A 26,731-nucleotide genomic window follows, 5' to 3' on the forward strand; every position below is an offset into this window, starting at 1 on the left:
TGTGAACAGACATTGTTAGAGAAGGGAAGTAAAGGGAAATAAAATCTACAGATGTACCAGAAAGGGTATCAAGAGAAAATAACTGAAAGGAAATATAATTGGTGAAAAAGCAAATAGATCAAAAAGCTGTGTCAGATAAAAACAGGTCCTGGAAGCAGTAAACAAGAAACCCACCCACAAAGGACCTAAAGTGTATGAACAGAGAGAATGACTGTTTGAACCTCTATTGACAGAATACAGTTCAAAGGTGCATAATGGACAAGTGAGGGCCCACTAGATGAAGAAACCCGACTTGTGGATAAACTCGGTGAAAAGAGGTACCTGCCACAGAACATCAAATCTAAAGAGCGCTTCAAGCTGAAGAGAAGCAAAGGAACAGGACGGCTGAACTTACAGCCAAGGAGAGGAAAAGCTGATCCTTCTCTGACCCAATCTCTCGTTAATAACAATGCATTTGGTACTAACTGCACAGCATGTATAAGCTCACAAAAGTTAATGTGTTGGTAACCTATATTTATTATTATAAGTAGTAAGTCATTGGTAATGTTCTGTTATTTATGTTCCTGGTACAATTTGGGGGTTTTCCTTATAAAGTTCTAAAAATTTAAAATCATCCTTTTTGTCTTAGTTTGCCTTTGCCTCTTCTTCCAGTTAACATAGCCCAGGCTAGTGTCACCACCCTTTCTCAGATAAAGCTCCTATCGATATCAATGGGAATTTTGCCTGAGTAAAGACTACAGCTGTCTTAAGTTAGGATCTTATGCAGCAGGGCAGCGATTTTATTGAGTTATACAATGAAAATTTGTGCTCTGGCTTTCTTAGAGCTATGAAACTAATGGTATGAACTTGAGAAGAAATCTTGTGAAAGTTGTTTAAACCTGAGAACTGTTTCCTTAAAGCCATAGCTGTGTTGTTCTGCACAGGAGAGATTGGAGGACAACAGTCATATTTACAAGTTGCTCAGTCAGTCACAAGCTGTCACTTAGTTTAATGACATGGAACAGATGGCCAAGCCCTAGTAACCAGGTAACAGATTGTTAAGTGCACGCGGCTAATATTTGAAACAAAGCTGTATTGTCAACATGACAGCAGTAATAATTCCACTGATGACCAATTACAATCTAAAATGAATAATTAAATTGAAAAAAAGCTTATCAGGCCACTGACAGCCCAATGGAAACACGGAAAAACTCAAGACCTGATTCTGGTCTCACACCGTTTTACAATACTCTAACTTGTAATAGTATAGGGAACCTGAGAGATACGGTTGTTCCTCATGTGATGCAACTTCCTAGGGGAAGGCAGGGCGTAGCAAATCTAGTTAATAGTGTGGTCAGGTAAAGCTGCCTGTGTAATACCCAATAGAAGTAAACTTACAATTTGCTTCATAAATCCACTACAGCTTACCTCTTTTCAAACATTTATCAATGCCAGGGACACTGGAACAAAGTTCAGTGGAGTTACTCTTGGCTTACTGTAGTGTAAGTGAGATAAGAACCAGGCCCATAACATTTAGCAAGAATTCCACTGACACAATGATGTCAGTCCTCTGCAACAAACTGCAAGGATGTCTGCCAGTCCCGCCACACACTGTAACCACCATCTTGGATTTTCTCTGTCTCAGAGGATAAGACAGTTACTAACCTTCTGTTAATTCTTCGAGATGTGTTGCTCATGTCCATTCCACATTAGATGTGTGCGCGCACCACAAGCACCAATGCCAGAGAACGTTTTTCCTCAGTGGTATCCACAGGGCCAGCTCTGGTGCCCTCTGCAGTGGCACTCGAATGTGCCAGTATATAGGGTGCCTCTGGGCCCCCTCCCTCTCAGTTCCTTCTTGCTTGAACGCCAACAGCGGGGAAAAGACGGCAGGTTGTGGAATAGACATGAGCAGCACATCTCAAAGAATAGCGGTTACAGAAGTTTAGTAACTGTCTTTTCTTCTTCCAGTGCTTGCTCACATCCATTCCCTGCTAGGTGATTAGCTAGCAGCGTCTCTATAGGTTGGCCAGGAGTTCATGGACTGCCATTTGCAAGACCGCTCTGCGAAAACATGCATCATCTTGTGCCTGCTGTACAAAGGCATAGTGAGACGTGAAGGTGTGTATAGAAGACCAAGTTGTGGTCTTACAGGTATCCTGTATTGATTGGCACTTGAGCCAAAAAGGCCACTAAGAAGGCCTGAGCTCTTGTTGAATGCGCTGTCAGAAGTTGGGGGTGCATCCTTAGCTGCTCATAACACGCATGAATACAGGAGGTGATCCAAGATGAAATTCTTTGAGATGACACTGGTTGGCCTTTCTTGCGATTGGCCACCACCAGAAAGAGGTGAGTTGATTTCCTGAAAGGTTTGGTCCTTTCTAGATAAAAGGCCAATGCTCGTCTGATGTCAAGAGTGTGTAGGCGTTGCTCCTCTTGAGAGCCATGAGGCTTGGGAAAGAATACTGGAAGAAAAATGTCTTGGTTGACATGGAACTGCGATACAGTCTTAGGCAGGAATGCCTGATGGGGTCTCAACTGGACCTTATCCTTGTAAAATACCATGTAGGGAGGCTCTGAGGTCAGAACCTTGATCTCTGAGACTCGTCTTGCTGACGTAACTGTCACCAGAAATGCAACCTTCCAGGATAAGTGAAGGAGGGAGCAGAAGGCCATGAGCTCTAATGGTGGCCCCATAAGTTTGGAGAGGGCCAAGTTAAGGTCCAGTGGGGGAACTGAGTCTCTAACATGCGGGAAGAGCTTTTCTAGGCCCTTTAAGAATCAAGTCGTTATTTCACGGGAGAAGACCAGACTGCCCTGGACCTGTTCATGCAAAGCCAAGATTGCTGCTAAGTGCACCTTGACAGACGACAGCACCAGACCTTGCTGCTTCAGGTCAAGTAAGTAACCCAGGACAGCTGGTAACAGGGCCTGAGATGGGGACAGCTCACGATCCCGTGCCCAGGTGGAGAACTGTCTCCATTTTGCCAGGTAAGTGGCCCTAGTAGAAGGTTTCGTACTCTCCAGCAGGACCTTCTAAACTTGGGTGGAGCAAGATCTTTCTTCTTGGTTCAACCATGCAGCATCCATGCTGTCAGGTGCAGGCTGCCTTCACATGCTTTCCCTTCAGGGACCTGGCTGTCCCCTCAATCTGGGCTAGGTCATCATCAGAATCTGGGGGAGGTCACGATGTTGTAAGGGAGTGATGCTCTGAGGCCCCCCCGAGACCGACCAGTGACAGGAACAGGAGACTGCGGGGAACCCCCACGGATTCCAAATTGCCAGGGGCCTGGCCACTGCATGGTTGGCCAGCTGCCTGGTGGGACAGCAGGATGGAAACCCGTCACTGTAGCTGAGCACCTGTGAGTCCCATGAGAAGGACCTTCCTCTAGGTCTGATTCAGAAGAGGACAGCCACAGCAGTGCCGTCCTCGCTTCCAGTTCCTTACAGCGCCTGGAGCAATGTCCCATTGCAGGGAGCGGTACTGGGGTACCGGTGAATGGGCCTGAGACTCCCCAATGGCCAATGCTGTGGACACCCAGGCTCTCAATCTCTTAAATGTGACCTCGACATCAGGGATCGGTGCCAGGAGTCTGCTGTCCTGTGCTGACACTCCGTTGAGCCATGCCATGTTGCTGGCGAGCTACCCCCCAAGCTCTGTTGGCTGCTGCGCCGTAAGGATTGCGGTGCTGTTGGTGACCGGTGGTGAGGCATCAGCAGGTGCTGTGGTGGCGATGAGCCGTGCAGTGGCACTGATATTATGATGGGGCCCCACTGAGGATTTTCTCCTTGAGCTGCCTCTGGCCAACCAGCCTTGTGCAGTTTCTCAGAGGGTTTGTCCTCCCAAGGGGTGGGCAGCACTGGGAGAGACAGCAAATCCATAGCTGACTGGAAAACCTCAGGCATGAATGGACTACCAGGTGCGAGGCCTCCTTCCGTTGCCCAGTGCTGGCGGAGGGGCCTGAGGCGGGCTGGGAGCTCTAGGGGGTGAGGTAACCACTGCTCCAGACTGTGAGGAAGATGAACGGCCCACATTGTTCTTGCTCCCGACTTGCTCCGCTGGGGCGAGGAAAGTCCCCTGTCACTGAGGGTTCCTGTGCTGTTTTTTTGGAAGTAGTGATGGGGACTGATGCCGGGATGAACCCGGTGCTGACACAGATACGGGGGGTGGAGGGGTGCTTTTTCATGTCACAGCTGTGCTCGGTGACAAGTCCGATCGACCGGGGTCGGACATTGGTCTAACTGCCAAATCCATTAGAAGGGCCCTTAATCTAATATCGCGGTCCTTCTTGGTGCGGGGTTTGAAACTCCTACAAATCTTGCACTTTTCTTTCGCATGCTCCTCACCCAGACACTTGAGACAGCTCTGGTGAGGATCAGTCATGGGCATCGGCTTCTTGCAACTTTCGCAAGGCTTGAAGCCTGGGGAGCAGGGCCTTGCCCCAACTTCCTGGCTATCCCAGATAAATGGACAATTCTTAAACTACTAAAAGTCAGTTAAACTACCAAAATTCACTAAAAACAAAAGTGATCAACTTCAAACCAACAGAAGAACTATATACAATACGTAGGTAGAAAAACTACTGGGGAGTTGCATGCTGAGGCAAGGATGTCCCAGCACCGTCACAGGCGGTAAGAAGGAACTGGGGTGGGGGGGCCTGGCGGCGCCCTATATACCGGCACATTTGAGCACAACTGCAGAGGGCACCAGAGCCAGCCCTAGGGATACCACTGAGGGAAAAAGTATTCCGGCACCAGTGCATGTGGCATGTGCACACACCCAGCGTGGAATGGACATGAGCAAGCACTCGAAGAAGAATTGCTGGTTTAAGGATAGCTGATTTTATTTTTTTATTTTTAAAATAAATCAAAATACACCCTTCATATGATTTGGTAGCACTAAGAACAATCAAGCTGCATTCACTGCCAATTTTTATAACCACATGATCTTATTGACATTACTTTCATCCGCTCCATTTCTCTACCATCTTTACTTCTTTGATCTGTACATTCATTTATTACATATTGTTTCCAATAAGGCTGTAATATCTGTGGGGCAGGGACCATATCTTTGTATGTGTTTATTTAGTGCCTAACACAGCTAGTCAGCAAGTTTACAAATTTCCCAAAGGATGTGAATGATAAACGCATGTTAATGAGACTCCCATTATTTGGGAAAAGATGTACAACTATCATCAGTGCCTATGCACTCATCATGACCAACCCAGATGCTGTCAAGGACAAATTTTATGAAGACCAAGGGTCCCTTATGGCAGAAGTGCTGAAGGCAGACAAACTCATCATCCTTGGTGACCTCAATGCTAGAGTTGGCACAGATTACCAGGCCTGGCCAGGTGTGATAGGAAGAAGTGGCCTCGAGAAATGCAACAGCAATAGGCTCCTCCTGCTGAGGAAATGTGCTGAACAGGACCTACTCATCACCAATACAGTCTTCCACCTGTCAAACCATAACAAGATGTCTTGGATGCATCCACGCTCCAAGCACTGGCATCTCAATGACTATGTCATCATCGAGAGAAGAGAGAGACAGGACATTAGAGTAAAGTTATGCACATGCTTAAGTGTGTGCAGGATTGGGGCATATAAAATTTAAGCATTATGATTGCTAACAACAATAATAAGAGAGAAATGATGTTATGTAATAGAACAGTCTCTAAATAGAGAGAGTGGGCCTTATTCTCCTCTGCCTTGCACAATCATTTATAACTGTGCAATGTCTACCACACTGCCATTCTGGTTTAGTAAAGTTTTTTTTTATCAAGGTTTGAAGTGAGGCATGAGTGTATTGTGAATAAAAAAAAGAAAAGAAAGAAGTGTAAAGGCTGTTTTTAGGATCACCTACAACACCTTGTACTGTTCCAGAGGGGTAGCCATGCTAGTCTGTTTTTAGCAAAACAGCAAGAGTCCTGTGGCACCTTAAAGACTAACAAATTTATTTGGGCATAAGCTTTCATGGGCAGAAGACCACAAAGTGCATCCAGCGAAGTGGGTTTCTGCCAAAGAAAGCTTATGCCCAAATAAATTTGTTAGTATTTAAGGTGCCACAGGACTCTCGCTACCTTGTACTGTATTTGTCACTGGTTTCTGTATAATACTATACATTGTACATACTGTTATACAGGTTTATCTGTTAGGTTTTACTGGAGTTAATTCTGGATTTACACCAACGTAACAGAGATCCGAATCTTGCCCTTCAGACAAGAATCCCCATGAATGCCATAGGGAACAATGAAGGCATTAACAGAAAGAAAAACAAGGTTACTTACCAGTAACTGATGTTCTTCGAGATGTGTTGCTCATCTCCATTCCACTATAGGTGTGTTCACGCCTCCTTGCACAGTTACCCGGAACCTTTTTCCCCTTGGCAGATCCCTTAGGGCCAGCTTCAGTGCCCCCTGGAGCCCCGCGCACATGCAATATATACGCAATGTATATGAGGCGCTGCCGGCCCTACACCCCCTCAGTCCCTTCTTTCTGCCAACTCCAGCAGGGTGGACAGGGGGTGAGTTGTGGAATGGACATGAGCAACACATCTTGAAGAACAGCAGTTACTGGTAAATAACCTTGTTTTCTTCTTCAAGTGCTTGCTCATGTCCATTCTACTATAGGTGACTAACAAGCAATACCTTTGGAGGTGGGTCAGAGTTATTGGTGAGCTGCTCCCAGCACCGCTCTGCCAAATCCCGCGTCCTCTCTCGCCTGCTGGACGATGGCGTAGTGGGACGTGAAGGTATGCACCGATGACCAGGTGGCAGCTTTGCAGATGTCCTGCAGGGGCACTCTTTCCAGGAAGGCTGTAGATGAGGCTTGAGCTCTGGTTGAGTGCGCTGTGATGGTTCCCAAAAGCGACACCCTCATCTGCTTGTAGCAGAACTTGATGCATGATGTAATCGACGAGGAGATGCGCTGGGTGGATACAGGTGAGCCTTTCATCCGGTCAGCCACTGCGACGAAGAGCTGGGTTGATTTCCGGAACGGCATTGTACGTTCGATGTAGAAGGCCAGGGCTTGTCTCACATCCAGCGAATGCCATCTCCTCTCCTCCTCTGAACCATGCAGTTTGGGAAAAAACATGGGGAGAAAAATATGTTGATTACAATGAAACTGGGAAATCACCTTGGGCAGGAAGGCTGGGTGTGGCCTCAATTGCACCTTATCCTTATAGAATACTGCATAAGGGGGCTCCAAGGTCAAGACCCTAATCTCGGAGAACCTCCTAGCTGAGGTAATGGCCACCAGGAGGGCTACCTTTCATGAAAGGATGAGCAGAGGGTATGAAGCCATGAGTTCAAAGGGGGACCCCGGGAGTCTCGAGAGGACCAGGTTGAGATCCCAGGGAGGCACCGGGTCACGGACCTGCGGATAAAGCCTCTCCACCCCCTTAAGGAACCTGACCGACATGGGATGGGAGAACAGCAATCTCCCCTCTAGTGGATGATGGAAGGCCAAAATGGCTGCCAGGTGAACCTGGAGCTTTAGTTGGAGCAAGTACTCCAGGATCGCCTGTATAGACAAGAGACTGGGTGGAATACCCTGGGACTCCACCCGATACACAACCTATGTAGAAGGCTTCCTGCTGCCAAGCAGGGCTTGCTGCACCTGCACGGAGCAGGGTCTCTCTCCCTCCGTCAGCCACACCGCCTCCACACTGTGAGGTATAGGGAGTCCAGATCCGGGTGCAACAGGCGACCATGGTCCTGGCATAGAACGTCGTGCTGGCTCAGGAGCTCCAGGGGTGGGGTGATCGAAAGGTCCAGCAGCATGCTGAACCAGTGCTGTCTTGGCCAGGCTGGAGCTATGAGTATCTGTCCCTCTTTATTTTCAGCAGGGCCTTGGGCAGGAGCAGAATGGGTGGGAACACGTACATAAGGGTGCCCGTCCAGTCGATGAGAAATGCATCGGAAATCGACTCGGTCTCATGACCCTGGAGCGAGCAGAACCTCGGACACTGTGTTCCGGGCCAACGCGAACAGGTCCAGTTGGGGAACTACCCACTTCCGGAAGATCGTGGCCGCCACCTGTGGGTGTAGAAACCAGTCGTGGCAGGGTAGAAACGTCCTGCTGAGGCAATCCGACTCGTCGTTCCTCACTCCTGGGAGGTGAGAGGCCATCAGGTGGAAACAGTGCCTCACAGCAAGGTCCCACAGATGGATAGCTTCCTCACAGAGGGCTGAGGAGCGCACCCCCCCGCCACCTGTTTATGTAAAACATGGCTGTGGTGTTGTCGTCAGCACCTGCACCATTCTGCTTGTCAGGAATCGGAGGAACACCCTGCACACTAGGAAAATGGCCCTCAGCTCCTTCACATTGATGTGCAGGAGCCTCTCTTCCCCCGACCAGAGCCCCTGAGTGCCTAGGTTGGCACTGATGTCGGCTCTCCATCCTAAGTCCGAAGCGTCGGAAATTAGGGTGACCGATGGGACCGGTTCCCTGAACGGAATGCCCTTCATCTCTGCCCTGCCACTAGTTTAGGGAGGCTAAGACGGGCGGGGGAACTGTGACCACCAGGTCCAATAGGTGTCTGCTTGGCACATATACAATGCCTGAAGCGGTCTGAGCCTCAGGCGAGCTAGTCTCACTACGTACGTATAGGCTGCCATGTGGCCTAACAGCTGTAGGCAGTGCCTGGCTGTTGTCATGGGGCACTGGTGCAGCTGGGAGATGATAGAGACCATTGCCTCGAAACGTGGCTGAGGCAGGAAGACTCTGGCCTGGGAAGCGTCCACGGTGGCCCCAATGAATTTTATGCGTTGCACTGGGGTTAGTGTGGACTTCTGTTCATTTACGAGTAGCCCCAACCTGCAGCACAGAGAGCAAGTGAGGGTCACGTTGTCCTGCACTTGGGACCTGGACCTGCCTCTGATCAGCCAATCATCCAAGTAAGGAAAAATTTTCAGACCTTTTCGTCTCAGGTGGGCAGCCACTACCCCCATGCACTTTGTAAGCACCCTGGGAGCCGAAGATAGGCCAAAGGGCAGGGCTGTCAACTGGTAGTGGGAGCCAGCCACCGTGAAGAGAAAAAAGCACCTGTGGCTGGGGAGGACAGACACATAAAAGTATGCGTCCTTGAGATCGAGGGCAGCATACCAGTCTCCTGGATCTAGGGAAGGGATTATGGAAGCTAGGGAGACCACGCGAAATCTCAGCTGTTTGACATATTTGTTTAGATGACGCAGGTCTAATATGCGTCTCAGAACCCCTTTTGCCTTGGGGACGAGGAAGTACCTCGAATAGAACCCTTTCCCCCTTTTGCCTTGAGGGACCATTTCCACCGCTCCCAGACTGAGGAGGGCGTCCACCTCCTGTAAGAGGAGTTGATCATGAGAGGGATGGAAGTGGAGGGTTGTTAGATGTAAACTGAACTCAGAATACCAAACAAGTCTCTTAAACAAGGGGAATAATACTTGCTGTGAGCAAGGCTAGTTCCAGCAACCCTCACGGGCAAAAAGAAGAAACTGAGGGGGCGTAGGGCCGTACCGCGGCATGGAGCCGGCCCTACAGGATCTGCTAATGGGAAAAAAGTTCCAGGTAACCGTGCACGAGGGAATGCACAAACCTATAGTAGAATGGACATGAGCAAGCACTCAAAGAAGAATAACATTTAACTTATATTATAATACACACTATTTTAAATAATTTTGCATTTTTTTTAAACTGCCATTTTAACCTGTGCTGCAATTATGACAACTGAGACCCCTCTCAGGGCAGCAGGTCTCCATACGAGTGCAAACACAATCACATGAAACAAGATGTGGCATTTTGCACTTTGTTTAGACCTTGCTTGCCTTCTTCCTTGTTGTGAAGAGGCAGAGTGATGAAAGAATCTTGCTCGCTATAGCTCACAAATATGGAACAGATAAGTAGAGCAAAGAAGAGAACGTGACATGCATACACACCTAGTGGAGCTAATCTTAGGCCTTTCAACTTCAACAGAGTGCTTTTAAAAATTCCTCATTGTGATAAAATATCAGAATGTGATTCCATTAATACAAAACTTTTCAGCATAGAGTTCTATATTGCAGTACTGACAACTAACTAATTTTACAAGAATTTTCTAGGCAACAAATATTTACAATGCAGATACAAAAGGAGAATTTTGCCGTTTGTTCTCATGTCATATATTCAGATCTTTCCATACTTCCTAACGTTCTTAAAGCTTTCTCTAAAAAAACAGTATGAGCAGAACAGTCTTCCTAGCAACTCTGGGCCAAGGCTTCAACCGGTGCAAACTGGCACAGCTCCATTGATTTCAATGAGGCTTCTCAGATTTACACTAGTTCAGAATCTGGCTCTCTATGTATAGTTTGCTGTACTGACCAAAAGATGACAGATTAAATTGAAGTTAATGCCATTATATGAAAGTTAACTTTATGCTATCCATTCTAGCAGTTTCTTTCTTCCTAGTGGGACAAAGTAACTGATCAGATAATTTGGTAATAAAAAGAAACCACTTTACTAACAGAGTATCGGGGGGGGGGGGGGGGGGGGGGGAGGAGGAAGGAGGAGAGAGAGAAGCAGCACACGATGGCTTTACTGCTACATACAAAGGAAAGAAATGACTTATCTTAATTAAAAGAAAAAGCTTTGTCTCTCTGCTGCCCCCATCTCAAGTAGCCGTATATAAATCCATTGCCACTATATAAATCCATGGTACACCCATACCTTGAATACTGCGTGCAGTTCTAGTCATCCCACCTCAAAAGATATATATTAGTATTGGAGGAAGTACAGGGAACGGCAACAAAAACGATTAGGGGCATGGAACAGCTTCCATATGAGGAGACAGTGAAAAGATTGGGACTGTTCAGCTTGGAAAACAGATTACAAAGGGGGATATGATAGAGGTCTAACAAAATCACGAATGGTGTGGGGAAAGCGAATGAGGAAGTGTTATTTATTGCTTCAGATAAGACAAGAACTGGGGGTCACCCAATTAAATTACTAGACAGCAGGTTTAAAACAAAACAAACGGAAGTACTTCTTCACACAATGCACAGTCAACCTGTAAAACTCATTGCCAGGGGATGCTGTAAAGGCCAAAAGTATAACTGGCTTCAAAAAAGAACTAGGTAAGTTCATTGAGCATGGGTCAAACAATGGCTAATAGTCAAGATGGTCAAGGATGCAACCTCATGCTCTAGGTGTCCCTAATCTCTGACTGCCAGAAGCTGCAACTGGACAACAGGGAACAGATCACTCAATGATTGCCTGTTCTGTTCATTCCCTCTGAAGCACCTATCAGAAGACAGGATACCAGGCTAGATGGTTGTGACAGACTGTACCCTATGTTGACCACTTTTACAAGATCATAATGGATTATGTACAAAATATGCCTTATGAGGTATCCTTTGAAAACTCATAATGTGCTCAACATTATTATCCTGCTAAGATTCTACTGTATGACTTTACGGAGACATGCTCCAATTTTAGAAAAGCAGGCACAAACCAGTTCCGCAGAGACAACAGGCAAAATAATGGCTCAGCCAGGTGTCAGAATAATCAAATGGATTATCACCTGGTTAAGTGGCCATTCTTTGGCAGGAAGAAGGGTGTGAGCGATAAATTTACATCTTGGCAAACAGACTTGCTGTCGCCTGAACCCCAGCTGGAGGAGATGATTCTCAAAGAGCACAAATGTTATAAGAAGGGAGAACAGAAGATACAAATCACTTCTCTCCCTTCATCTCTACTCATGGCACTAACAATATTTGAAAGACAAAAGGAACTTCACTGAGCTGGGGAAGGGTCTTGACTGAAAGATCCAGCCAGACTGCTGTAAGCATATGGTGAGAAATCTTTGCTTTAAATTCACTTACCTAACTTATCAAACTATTAGTCTGTGGTTTACCTTTTATTTCTTTGTAACCAATTCTAACTTTTATGCCTCATTACTTGTAATCACTTAAAAATCTATATTTCTGTAGTTAAACTTGTTTTATTATTTTATCTAAACCAGTGTGTGTTTGGGAAACTTTATTTGAAATAACAGGGTTTATGCACATCATTTTCTATTAATGAGATGATGGACTTTCTATGAGCTTGTACTTCACAGAAGGAAAAAGCTGAGCAGTACAAGATGCACATTTCTGGGGACAAATCTGGGACTAAGAATTTGCTGGTATCACTCTGCAATGTAATTTAGGAGTGGCTAACTGAAGCACTCTTGCAGTATAGCTAGTAGTTATTTACATGCTTGAAGTGTGAGAGAGCAAGACAAGGAGTGGTTGCTCTCAAAGCAAAGCAGTGTAAAAGCTGACCACATTGGAGAATTGATGGGACACAGCTATTCAGCAGTCCAGACTGTACCCAAGGGAATATCACAATGGTCCACTGGTCTGACCCAGTATGGCCATTTTTATGTTCTTATGATCATAAAGAGCATGATATCACTAGGATAGAGAAAAAGCCATTTTGAAAGAGCTATAGATTTGCTAAATGGATTCAGACAGCATTAATAATTCTGTAACAGAAAGTGAGATATATGAGTGCCAATCCTACTGTCACTAAAGTCAAGGGCAAAACTCCTTGTGATTTCAATGGGGCAGGGTTGACCCCAGGGCTGCATACAACCACAAAAAACGTCAGTATACGTGATTGTGATAAAGGAGCTGATTTCTGTCAGTGAGTGATATTTAAACTGGAGTAAAATTATATTATGCATAAATGGCGAAAATGTAAAAGCTACCTTTCCAAATGCAGGCAAAGAGATGTGGAATGGATGTAACCTCAAACAGTGAGATTGGTCTGCTGGGAGTTAATCCTTTGAAAGGAAGCTATTTAGATCTATTTTATGCTTGTAAATTTTGCTGGTGTAGCTTTACTGCAAAACCCTTTGAGTGTAGATGCAGCTTATATTGACCAAAAAGTACTTTTGCTGGTACAGCTTATACCAGTTCCCTGAGAAAAATTAGCTGTAATGGCAAAAGCACTTTTATGTCAGTGTATCAGCATCTGCATTAGGGCTTTTATTGGCATAGAAATGTAGCAAAAAAACAAAAAACAAAAAAACCCCATGAAGTTACCACTTATCAACATTGCTTTGCTGGCAAAAAAGTTTCTAGTCTAGTCCTGGACTTAGCATTGCTGAAGGACCTTCTTCGTGTCGCTAGACAATCTCCTGGAGGATAGGGAATACAAATGTTTACCATCATCTATAGTGTTTACCACCATCTATCTTCAGAGATGGGGGCTGTCTGTAATATTGCCAAAAACCAATTTTTTAAAAAAAGAGTCGGATCCAAAAGCCAAGAGATTGGCTTAGAAATCATGAGATTTAAATAATAAGAATAATAAGTTTGGAATTCTTTTTATTTTCCTTTTGATCCTTTAAAGTGCACTTGAGTCACATTTTCAAGCTTTTCTCAGCAACTATGAGGGGCAGAAGCTTCATTTAAAAAAAAATTACAACCAGAAGCTAAGATTCTCACATAATCCTATAACTCCAAAAGCTTGTGTTTTGAGAAAAGCTCCAAATATCATGAGATGCACGATAAAAAAACCTCATGAGTTGGCAATATGATCCACTACAGCATATGGTCCCACTTCTACCATCAAGATGACCCAATGTTTAAAAAAAAATCAGCTTATGTATTAACAGCTGGCTGATGCTGAACCCAACCAAGACCAGTTATACTTATAGTCAGAGGAAAACACTCTGAAGAGTTTGCAGCCATGACTAACTCAAAAAAATTAAGAGAATTAGTTAGGGAAGTGGACTGGACTGAAGAACTCATGAATCTAAAGGCAGAGGAGGCTTGGAATTACTTCAAGTCGAAGTTTCAGAAACTATCTGAAGCCTTCATCCCAAGGAAGGGGAAAAAAATTCACTGGCAAGAGTTGTAGAGCAAACATCTTAGATAGATGATTAAGAGAAAGCAGAAAGCTTACAAGGAGTGGAAGATGGGAGGGATCAGCAAGGAAAGCTCTTGGATGTCAGAAAGTGCAGGGATAAAGTGAGAAATGCCAGATACCAAGTAGAGTTGGATCTTGCAAAGAAAATTAAAACCAACAGTAAAAGGTTCTATAGCCATATAAATAGGAAGAAAACAAAGAAAGAAGAAGTAGGACCGCTAAGCACTGAGGATGGGATGGATCTTAAGGATAATTTAGGCATGGACCAATAGCTAAACATATACTTTGCCTCAGTTTTTAATGAGGCTAATGAAGAGCTTCAGGATAGTAGCAGGGTGGCTAACGGGAATGAGGATATGTGAGGTAGAAATTACCACATCCGAGGTAGAAGCCAAACTCGAATAGCTTAATGGGACTAAATCGGGGGAGTCGGATAATCTCCATCCAAGAATATTAAAGGAACTAGCACATGAAATTGGAGCCCATTAGCAAGGATTTTTAATAAATCTGTAACCTCGGGGGTTGTAGCGTATGACTAGAAAATTGCTAACATAGTTCCTATTTTTAAGAAAGAGAAAAAAGTGATCCGGGTAACTATAGGCCTGTTAGTTTGACCTCAGTAGTAGTAGAGAAAGTAGTTAAGGACATCGAGGTTAACAGTAATTGGGACAAAATACAACATGGTTTTACAAAAGGTAGATGCCAGACCAACCTGATCTCCTTCTTTGAGAAGGTAACAGATTTTTTAGACAAAGGAAATGCAGTGGATCTAATTTACCTACATTTCAGGAAGGCATTTGATACGGTTTAACATGAGGAATTATTAGTTAAATTGGAAAAGATGGGGATTAATATGAAAATTGAAAAGTGGATAAGGAACTGGTTAAAGGGAGACAACAACGGGTCATACTGAAAGGTGAACTGTCAGGCCGGAGGGAGGTTATTAGTGGAGTTCCTCAGAGATTGGTCTTCGGGCCAGTCTTATTTAACCCTTTCATTACTGACCTTGGCACAAAAAGTGGGAGTGTGCTAATAAAGTTTGCAGATGACACAAAGTTGGGAGGTATTGCTAATACAGAGAAGGACTGGGGTATCATACAAGAAGATCTGGAGTAAATTGGAGTAATAGAAACGGGATGAAATTTAATAGTGGAAAGTGCAAGGTCATGCATTTCTAACAAGAATTTTTGCTATAAGGTGGGAATGCATCAGTTGGAAGTGACAGAGGAGAGGAAGGACCTGGCCATATTGGTTTACCACAGGATGACTATGAGCTGCCAATGTGATGTGGCCATGAAAAAAAAACTAATGCAGTCGTAGGATGCATCAGGCGAAGTATTTCCAGTAGAGATAGGGAGGGGTTAGTACCGTTATACAAGGTGCTGGTGTGACCTCATCTGGAATACGGTGTGCAGTTCTGGTCTCCCATGTTTAAAAAGATGAATTCAAACTGAAATAGGTGCAGAGAAGGGCTACTAGGATGATCTGAGGAATGGAAAACTTGCCGTATGAGAGGAGACTTAAGGAACTTGGCTTTCTTAGCCTAACCAAAAGAAGTCTGAGGGCAGATATGATTGCTCTCTATAAATACATCAGAGGGATAACTACCAGGGAGGAAGAGGAATTATTTAAGTTCAGCACCAGTGTGGGACACAAGAACAAATGGATATAAACTGGGCATCAGGAAGTTTAGATTTGAAATTAAACAAAGGTTTCTAACCATCAGAAGAGTGAAATTCTGGAACAGCCTTCCAAGGGGAAGTGGGTTTTTTGCAGTGGGGGCAAAAAACCTATATGCCCTCAAGACTGAAGTTGATATGTTTATGGAGGGGATGACTTGATGGGACAGCCTAATTTGGCAATTAACTGATCTCTGACTACTAGCGATAAATATGACGAATGGCCTGTGAAGGGATGTTAGATGAGGTGGGTTCTGAGTTATTACAGAGAATTCTTTCCCGGGTGTCTGGTCAGTGAGTCTTGCCCACATTCTCATTGTTTAGCTGATCGCCATATTTGGGGCTGGAAAAGAATTTTACCCCATGGTTGATTGGCAGAGGCCCTGGGGGTTTTTTGCCTTCCTCTGCAGCATGGGGCATGGGTCATTTGAAGGTGGATTCTCTGCACCTTGAAGTCTTTAAACCATGATCTGAGGACTTCAATAACTCAGTCACAGGTCAGGGATCTATTACAGGAGTGGGTGGGTGAGGTTCTGTGGCCTGTGTTGTGCAGGAGGTCAGACTAGATCATAATGGTCTCTTCTGACCTTAAAGTCTATGAGCCTATAAGTCGCCTGTCAATGAAGGTACACACCAACAATTGATCAATTCAGTCTGTAGCTTAGGAGTACTCCTGGATACCTTGCTGACTCTAAGGGCTCACACAGCCGCAAGTAATTCTTTCTACCATCTCTGTCTCGTCCTGGCTGACGATGATGACCTGGCCTCAGTTATTCACACCTTCACCACCTCTGGGCTGGACGACAGCGGTATACGTTAGCATGAAGGCATCACCTTTTGAAAAACTCAAACTAGCACAGAATGCTGCAGTGCATCTCCTCGGCCACATGGCCTACTGCAAGCACATCAACCTATCCTCTGCTCTCTATGCTGGCTTCCCATAGAATATCAGATCAAATTCAAGAGCTCAGTCCATATCTTCAAGGTGCTCCATGTCCTGGACCCAGGGTATCTAAAAGACTACCTAAAGCTCTGGGATGAAGACTCTGGTCAACAACTAATTCCATTGTGCTGGCAAAGCATATTTATAATAAGGGTAAAGCTCATCTGCACACAAGACAAAGCTGCTTTGGGGGTTGGCCCTAGGCTGTGGAATACATTTCCACAGGAACTAAGGACCATTACAAATTTCACCACTTTCTGCTCTAACTGCAAGGCATATTTCTGTGACCTTGCCTTCTCTAACAAACACAATGTAATGTGGGTGTGTTAACATTACACACACACACACACACACACACACACACACACACACACACAAATTTCCAAATTAAAACCTGGAGAAAGGATGAGAGAACAAACATGAGACACACATATAGTTGTATGGCTTAATATCCCAGTGGAACTACAGTGGTAAGCATGGCATGAATACCTACATAGAACAGAACAGAACATTCTAACTAGCATGATAATGAACTCTGGAAACCTCTCTGAACATCAAAGGACTTGATGTAGATTTGGTATTTGAAAAACAAAGTCCCAAGGGACTGAAAGACTCTCTGAGACAGGGAGAGAAGCTGTGTCAGGCTGATCAGTGATTAATTTCAAGAGATGTAAAATATTCACATTTAATTTTGCTTTAATGAAACTAGGAGTATCTCATTTTGTTTAACGTATAGGAAAAGTAAATCATCTATTAAGCAAACAATTTCTTTTGTTTTAGTCCCATTAGTTCTCTATTTTTAATCAGTTCTGTTCTTAATATGGTTATTTGACTTGCGGACAGTTGGTTAGGTAATTTCATGCAGACTGCCCCAAAGAGAGGAGAACCCCTCTGTTTCTAAGGAGAAGTAATGAAGGGTATGAAGTTTCAGCAGCCTCAGTCTTACTTGAGGTCTCAATTACAGCAGCAAAGACAGACATCCTCCCCCATTAAGGTGAGCTGCAAAGGGTAGATGAATGAAAGAAAAGAAGCCTTAAGAGAAGAGAGGAGACATGAGTTGGTGGCGAAGAAGGTGATCACATCATGTTATGAAAAGATGGAATACTGGTGATTATTTTAAAATTTCAGTCTATTGCAGTGACTGATATTTGTCAAGTATTCAACAGCTAACTATTTCATGCGGAATTTAAACATTCGACGGGAATTAATGTCATCACAATTTCACCCAAAACCCTGGATAACTGTACAAAACCATCAGCGTCATCTTTTCAATGGGCGCCGTTATCATGCACTTCAACTTGTAATTACCTGATTTGAATGTGCAAATATGGGTTTTCCACACATCCTAAAGATAAGGCTGCTACTACCTTTGACATAAATCTGCTTCACTAGAGACTCCTTTGCTGGCTCCTGAGCACCTTTTCACTGTATTTTCCTGTTGGCAGATGGTCAGCATTTCAAATTTGTACCACTGGGAAAAGCCCAAATAATACCTGGTCTATATTTGGGTTTTTGCAAACCCCTGGTGTAGGCAGTGCTTGTACCAGTGTAACCTACCCTAGTAAATTACTAACAGAGCACTGCAAGTCTCCTTTTGCAATGGCAAAGTAGTGAGTGGTTTGCAGTGGTGCAAATTTCCTTGGTCTTACCCAAGTCTTGTGCTGGCCGCTGCTAAAAAACTTGTCAGAGAGTGTGAAGCCCTTTGAAACTTTGGCCAACAGAAATTGCCAATGTATAAAACTTACCAGCAATGGATAAAATAGCATCAAAGCACTCATTCCGATATGGCAGGCACAGATTATGGCACACCATTACTTCATGGCCATCATTTCGTGCCGACTCCACCAAAGGGAAGCAGTAATCACAGCCCAGCTTATAGGTTTGAGAATTGATATGAAGGTATTTGCCATTTCCACAGCCTGAAGTAGTAAAATAAAGAGGAGAAAAGAGCGTCATTCAGTTTCTGTATGCAAGAGAAGGCTCTCCTGACATGAGCAATGAGATGTGCCAGTGTCTGACCTCAGTAATTTGAAATTCTCTGCCTATTAAATAAAACCCAAGATGGCATTATAGACTAGAATTTATTGTCTTGTGATCATTTTAGAACAATGAGCACAGACCGTTCCTATCTGTCAAACTGTGGGCTCTTTGCTGCGTGTTGTTAAGCGTTGAGATGGGATTGCTAAAGAGCATTTATCTTGGCTTTCTTGTGGCATACAAAATCAATAACATTTAAGTTATGACACTATTGCACTTCTGCTTTGTAAGAAACCAAAAATACAGTATTAAAGCATCATATGGCAGCAGCACAGGATTATTCCTGTGTATTCAAACTCATATAGACAAATTAGAAGGCTAAGTAATTAAATTACTATTAGACCAAGCTGTTAAATCCATTGTTTTCATGTTAACTGCTGCTAATTGTTGTTGCCTTGACAACTGGAGCTTTCTTTGTCTGATATCACCCTGCAGTTTCTTCTTCATAACTGTATGCTTCTTTGATGTGGAGATATACAGCGTTCCCACAGTGCAATAATTCTGTTTTGAAATAATGTAACAAAACTTCAGACAAGAACTATTTTATTGCCAGCATTTTCATCTGGGGCTTAAGTACCTGAATCCTTATAATATTAAGTCTGATTGAAAAACCATTTACAATTTGAAAATCTAACTAAGAAGTTACCAAATGTGATTTCTCATCTCTTGTTTGAACAACTGTCATAGAAATCACAAGTCAAATTAAGAAAAAGGAGGGATGTGCATTGGGTTAATATAATAGCCTTTCACTTCTGGAGACCTCAGTTCAGATCCTCTTTATGTCACAGACAAAATTCAATTTGATGGTTCATAGTGCATATTTATTTGTTTATGTAAAAGGATTGAGGCCTACCTTATAGTGCCCTCCGCCCACCAGACCAGGCTTTGCTCTTGCTGAGTCAGCTCACTCCCTGAGTTAAATCTGTCTGAGCTCTCTCAAGGAATCGAAGGAAGCAGTTTCCAGCAGGGGTTATTTAGTTTATTTTAAGCCTTCTCAACAAACTAATCAAAAACACCTTGCAGACTCTCCCTTCAATGTCTGTGCAGGCCAAGCAGTCCTTCATACCAGTAACCAACATTCCCTGGCTCTTACTTCAGAGGCTCAGCAAAAAAAGGACTTCTCGGTGTCTTTCTTTTGTCCACGTGGCTCCTGGAGCAATTCCCTTTGGCAGTTGCTCCCATAGCAGTCCACTGATGGCATGGCCCTTGGTCCATCAGCTTTCTGGAGGCTATTACAATCCCCTCCTCCATTTCCTTCTGCCCTCTTTTTCCAAGAGTCAGCTAATTAAGTTCCAGCTCTCTCAGATGCAGTGGGTAGGGCCAATCAGCCAGCCAGAGTTGCAGGCCTCTGACCCCAGAGATCCCAAGGCTTATAGCTTGACAGTTCACAATACCATTTGTGAGTAGACCCAGAAATAAAACAGATATGTAAAGCAGAAAGACCAGCATGCACACAAAGAGCCATGTACATGTTTGGCCCAAGCCATTGTGATTGATACCTCTCTTTCATCACCCTAAGAATTGAAAGAAAAAAAGAAAGGGGCTGGAGAGATGATTTTAGCAAATTGAAAAAGGAGTGGAGAAGCAGGTCAGTAGCAGCCGTGAGTTGGCCATATCAGACCTCTGTTTGGTGGTCAACGTGAAATCCTTCTTTAGTCTTAGTTCAGTTTCTAACAGGAAGGCGTCTGTATCACAATTAGCATCCTTGGAGGCAATGCCACCTCTTAAAGAATGAATGAGGACAGTGGCAAAACTACCAGCTGGCCAGTACATGTTGGCCCTGCAGGCAACAAAGTACATTGGCAGAGCAGGACAGGGAAACTTGCCCTGGCATGATCCATGCTTTAACTTTCTTTAGAAAAATAGAAAACTTCAAATTCCAGAGTTATTTATCCTATATATATTAAACTTTTCATATCCACTAACAACACCTTAAGTAAAAAAAGGAAAATTATTTCCAACATTATTCAGCTATTTGGTCCTTTCATACTTTCCTTTACTAGTGGTGTGGCACTCCCTTCACAAGTGCCTCCTAGCAGATGGGTGTTGTGTACTGCAGGCCTTTCCAGCCCCTGGTCCCCCCAGTAGGTTGTCAAGCTTTCTTTGTAGGTCTTCAGTGGTTCAGCCCTCTGGCCAAGTCACACAGTCAAATGGATGTAGCAGGGTTCTTCCAGGGTAGCAGAGTTCAATGGTAGGGTCTTCAGTCCCATCTCTGGGCCTTTTAAATCCCACCCTTCATTCGGGTTTCTAAAGGAGCCTTGTCTGCTTCTCAGGGCTTAGAGCACTTCATCAGTGGGAGAACCAGGGCTCACCCACTACTCCGGGTCCCAACCCAGGGACCCTATCAACAGCAGCAATGTACTGCTGCCTCCAGTTCGCTGCTGCCTGCCTGCGCCTCTTCCCACATAGACTCTTTTTCTTCACTCTTACCTCAGGGTTGATGTTCTCAGATCTTCCTTCTCACCAAATGCAAATGCCACCAGAACCCATCTTCTGGTTCTCTCTCAAGCTTCTGTGACCAAAAAGAAGCATCCTTTTTTGCTCCTCTGGTTCCAGTGACCTGTTCAGGCATTGCAGTCCCTTTTATCTGAGCCTGCTGGGCTCTGATTGGCTGTTTCTGTTCAGCCTCTTTAGGCAAGCCTGGAGGACACACCTTCACTGCTCCTTTCCTGGGGCAGGCTGTGCTAGGACCACGGGCACTCCAGCAGGGGGCCACAAAGACTTGGTACACCCCATCACAAGTAGGTAATGGGAAAAGATGCACAACCACATGGATTGTGTATATCTATGGGTGGCTCTGGAATTAGGTCCATTATAGAGGAAAGAGGAAAGAGGGAGAGCAGGCAGCAGGAGGCAAATTTGATAGGCAGCCAGGCTATGATGATTAAAAGATTACCTACCAGCTCCAAAACACTCTCTCATTTTGCAGATGAGCACTCGTTTCAAACCCTACAGCCTCTGGTAAGGTGGCCTTGACCATCCCCAAAAGTACTGCTTAATACAGAGATGAGACATCCCTGGATTTGATCACTATCAACACAATTAAAATTAATTTAATTTTTTTAAACAGTCGTCATACTCAGGGGTTTAACTTACCAATATCAGCAATCAGACTGCCAGGTTCCTGATCTGAAAGGAACTGTTGTACCTTTGGCCAAGCCTTGTAGCGTGCATCATGGAAGTGAGGAGCAATTTTCTCATACACATTATGGACATGTTCCCTCTCCAATTGGCTTGCCTCCTTCTCCATCACAAAAAGGCTACACTAACTCATTGAACCCAGTGCTCCTAAAGAAGCAGAGAGGAGAAAAACAAATCAAAGGAAATTATCTCAGAAACCTGTGTGGTTTCTTAAAATTTAAGTAGTATTGTGCAGTTAATTTTGAATCTTCATTTTCTACTTGAAATTGGTCAGCATCATAAACAAAGAGAAACAATTGGGATTTTTAAGGCAAAAGGCATTTAATCTGTGCCGCTATCTGACATTATGGAATATTGTGTTATATAAATATGAAATGGGTTATCTAAATCAAGTCTGCTGTTTACAACTTAACTAATAACTTGCTTTTGTTGCCCTACCTCAGAGTTGGTCAACCCGAGTTTCATGACACCCTTCTTTCTTCCTTAATCTTTCTTTGAAAAATAGTTTCTAGCTCTTATGGCTGCAGAGATAACCTCAAACATGAGCCGAATATAAACTGATGCATTGATAGCTGCCAGAATCTGCACAGTGTGAAAACGATACCTCTAAGAAGTATGAGCTACCCCATTCAGTTCATTCAAGGCCCTCTGGACTCTACAGGAGACAAACATCTTTGACGCTTTCCAACCATTGGTATTTGCAGCTGTGTTATACTGGCATGGTGTGTTCATATTTGCACGGATCACAGGAAAACACAGTGGTCTTTTGACTAGAATCCAGCCTATTGCACCTCAAGCCATTTTGACCTATAGAATAAATTCACTGGAAGCACTGGCAGTAAAGGATGTCAGTGGAACCAATGAGTCTGTAACAGTTGTGCTCTTCATTTAAAGTAAGCCCACCAATACAAGCCTTTCCACTATTTTATGTGAAGAAAAGGGCGTTCAATAATGGCAGCTCTGCTTCCATATAAAAATTTGTGGAATGGCCTGATTCTCCACTACTTCACATTGGGGTGAAATCCTGACTCCATTCAAATCAATGGCAAACTTCAATGAGGCCTGGATTTTACCTCAGCTATTGCCACTTTCTCCTGCACAGTGAGAGTATAAGGTATCTGTTCTGATCTGATATTATGTTGTGTGTGCAAGTGACCGTCACCAAGGCAAGGAAGTGGAGAATCAGAACCTGAGTAAGAAAGCGTAAGTAGAAAACACTATATGGCAATTGCTTATTCTCCTTATAAAAGCACTTCCCCAATTCACAATCAAGACTTGTCTCTACATGACTAAGCCTTGCTAATTTTGAGTCCAACTCAGCAACCATTACCTCACATGGAGTAAATAATACGTTATGCTGGATAGCCCTGTTAATTTCAAGATGAGAAACTGTTTCAAAATCAGACCCATCATCACTATGAAAATCCATTAACAGCATAATTGCTGAATATGATCCCTGTGTGCTGACGAAAGCTGTGCCATTGACACTACCATAAGTCACGAGCTTCCTGCCAGCAGAAAAGGCATTAATTATTGTCCTACATCTTATTTCTACTACAAGAAAATATTTAAGTAGATAAATCTAAACAAAGTTCTTTACTGATTGTTCATTTCCCCCTCCACCTGTCCTTTATAATAGTGGACACAACATGCAGTACCCGTTTTACTTGAAAAACTAACAAAAATCTTGCTTATTTAAATTGACCACCACCTAGACCTCCCCCAATACAACTTGAAACCACTTCTCCTTGGTCTCTCATCTGCCACCGCTGAGAACAGCCTCGCTCCATCCTCCCTGGAACCCCGCTTCAGGTAATTCAAGGCTGCCTCACTCTTCTCTTCTGAAGACTAACTAAACCCAGTTCCCTCAGCCTCTCCTCAAATTATATGCACCAGCCTCCTAATCATTTTTGTTGCCCTCCACTGGACTCTCTCCAATTTGTCCACCTCCTTTCTGTTGTGGGGGGGCCCAAAACTGGACACAGTACTCTAGATGTGGCCTCGCCAGTGCCAAATAGAGGGGAATAATCACGTCTCTCAATCTGCTGGCAATGCTCCAATGCAGCCCATTATGCCATTAGCCTTCTTGGCAGCAAGGGCACACTGTTGACTCATATCCAGCTTCTTGTCCACTGTAACACCCCCATACAAAATGATGGGGTTCAAATTAGCTGTTACCACTCCAGAAAGAGATCTTGGAGTCATTCTGGATAGTTCTCTGAAAAACAGCTGCTCAATGTGCAGTGGAAGTCAAAAAAGTTAACAGAATGCTGGGATCATTAGGAAAGGGATAGATAATAAGAGAGTAAATATCATAATGCAGCTATATAAAGCCATGGTATGCCTATACCCTGAATACTGCATGCAGTTCTGGTTGCCCCATCTTAAAACAAGATATATTAAAGTGGAAAAGATACAGAGAAGGGAAAACAAAAAATGATTAAGGGTAAGGGTATGTGAGACAGTCTACAAAATTATGGTCACCACAGTTTTACAAAATTATGATAAATCTTTTACAAAGTATGCTTTGTGTGGTATCAACGTAAAAGTTAGTCTGCTGAATATTACTGCCCCGTTAAAATGCGTGTATCGACATGGAGATATGAGATTTGCTGTATGTTTGTTACTGAAACATGTTGTGAATCTGGGGAATATGCACAGACTAGCTCTTTAGAAATAATAAAAATAACTATAAATGAAGGACTGGCATGTCATCCCCCGAGAGACCTCACTTATACAGAAGTTGCAGGCAAGAATTTGCAATTCATATGAAGGACTGAGTACAGAGCACATGGACAAGGGAACTGCCCGACCCCATGACACAGCAAGGACTTTTCCTGTAAAAAGGGTTGATATAAAAAGGGGGGAACAAAGGCCCCTGGCATACCCTTTTCATTGGGCTCCCCCCTCAACACAAAGGGGATCGATGGAAGACAAAATCCTTTTCTTTTTTCAGGCAATGGCCAAAATAAAATGTAAATGAGGTAAAGAAAGAAAAAGGGCATAAAAAGAAGTTAAAATGAGCAATTCCAAGAGAGTTAACGATCCAAGAACAGGCAGCTCTAGCTCTGTCTCTAGCCAGGATGGTTGAGAAGGAACTGAGGAGGTATTGCCCGCACATGTTGGCTGGCTTTGTGGCAGGTGGGGAGCAGTGCATGCGTGGGCAGGACAAACTGCTACCAAAGTTCTCCAGTCAGCAGCACAGGTATGTAGACACCACAAAGGGGCACCCATAGGGACACTACTCGAAGAAGAACAACATGTTCCTCTTTGGCTGTTACAGAGGCTTAAGGCCACCATCCTGCAAGTACATATGCAGGTGACTAACTCTGTATGTGTGACTAATCCTACTGAATGTGAATTCACTGGGACTATTCATGGGCCTAAAATTAATCACATGCTTTAGTTTATGCAAGGAGTTTTGACAGAGAAGGGTTTTTTAATTATAATTTATTATTATTATTATTACTCTTCATAATAACCAAACTCTGCTGTAGGAGCTTGTTGAAAAAAAAAAATGCCTTCAGAAAAATCCAGGCTGAAATAGTTGAAATGATCTGCTGGGGATCATTCCAAGGGGAAGATGATGTGCAGTCAGATATACTGAAGAGATATATTAAAGAAATAAAAAGGGAAATTGTTCTTTGCAGTTTCTCCAACATAATTTCAAAGGCTTGCTATTGGTTTATTTCACAGGAGGAAACAACTTGTAGTCTGATGTCAGCCCATGGGAGTAGGGAAAGGTATTGTTTATGTTATGCTCTACGTTTAAAAGCAGGAGTTTTAAGTTTTCAAGTTTGCATCTACTGAACATACCTTACTTTCAAAGCATGAACATCCTAAAACTTTAAAACAAACAAATATATAACAATGCAAGAAAACAGGTACATATTACTTAGATAAAGTTGAGACTGGAAGGTTTACTTTAGATGTTAAAAAAAAAAAAAAAGGGAGCAAGAAACTTCAATGGTAAAAGAAATTAACAAGTATTTCTGTGTAAAGATATTCTCTGTCTTTGGAGTAAGAAAAAGGAGAATTACAGGAAAATGTAACAGGAGTTAGAAGTACTTACAAGGTGGAAGAAAGAAAGAAGCAACATCTAATTAGAGAATAATGACTTTAACAATAACCACTCTGCCAAGTATAAAGGCCCAACCCAGAAAGGTATTCTGGGAATAAAGTTCCTATAAAACGCCAGCAGTGGGAAGAACTAGTAGGTACTAAGCCATCACGAAGGAAGAGGCTACTTCTGTGGTGTACATATTATGTAATACATTGGGTTTTTAGGAATGTAAATACTTTAGTTAGAACACATATACAAACCTTTACCTTATATAAAATAAAATATGTTATTCTGAAGGATTGGGTAAAGAGCAAAATTAAGAGAGACACACAGCACCAGTTCAGCATGATCACTTGTCATATAAATACTTAGCTAAACTTGGCACAACTTGATTGAAAATTAGATTTAATTTGCGTTTATCAAACTTCTTAAGATTCATCACCAGCTGCTGTCTTCATACATGATTGTTTATTACTTTCTATGTTTTATGAAACCTGAAAGTGATCTCATGAGATGAAAACCCGCACAAAGTCTATGTGAATTCATTTTGTTTGGGGAACTGTGACACCAATCCACCAGCTCACCAATCCACTCGACTGTAATGCAGTCCTGAGTGTTTAGGCTTCTGGATCCAGAGCAGAATTTGTTCCTCTCTGTGTTACAATTTCTATTTTTCTGGAAGTTTTCTTAAAATTATTTTTAAATAAAAAGGTTGGATTTTTTTCTTTTGATCTTAATCAAGAACACTTTGGGGAGAGGCCAATTATGTCAATTTGACTCAGCTAAACTATGGCTTAATCTGGGCTGTAAAGGGTGGGATTGTTAATGTAAGGAGATTTCCTTTTGGTACTGGTATCTTTTAGAGAAACACCTTCCACTGATATCAGAGATTTTCCAAATGTAATGAGTAACTCCGAATTTTATAAAATGCAGATTATTTGCCTGCGAGTTCTCTCTGCCCTTTCAGATTGTAAAATGATTAGTTAATTGAAAATTCTTATCGCTATTTGAATATTT

The 26,731-nt window shown here is 43.4% G+C and overlaps 1 protein-coding gene across 2 annotated transcripts in view; it reads right to left on the reverse strand.

The window, feature by feature from the left end:
* Nucleotides 1–26,731, reverse strand: part of LOC137163000 (probable tRNA methyltransferase 9B) — an 80,841-nt gene that overhangs the window by 9,820 nt on the left and 44,290 nt on the right. For both annotated transcript variants that reach the window (XM_067562981.1, XM_067562982.1), the window contains exons 2-3: nt 21,607–21,798; nt 18,219–18,392 (exon numbers count right to left, since the gene is read on the reverse strand). In XM_067562981.1, coding sequence (XP_067419082.1) covers nt 18,219–18,392; nt 21,607–21,760 — 328 coding nt within the window. In that variant the 5' untranslated portion in view covers nt 21,761–21,798. The remainder of the gene's footprint in view (nt 1–18,218; nt 18,393–21,606; nt 21,799–26,731) is intronic.

The sequence above is a fragment of the Emydura macquarii genome, unplaced genomic scaffold, assembly GCF_026122565.2.
Source record: "Emydura macquarii macquarii isolate MOO-44397 ecotype Brisbane River unplaced genomic scaffold, CSIRO-AGI_Emac_v2 contig_2473, whole genome shotgun sequence".
NCBI classification, from domain to species: Eukaryota; Metazoa; Chordata; order Testudines; family Chelidae; genus Emydura; species Emydura macquarii.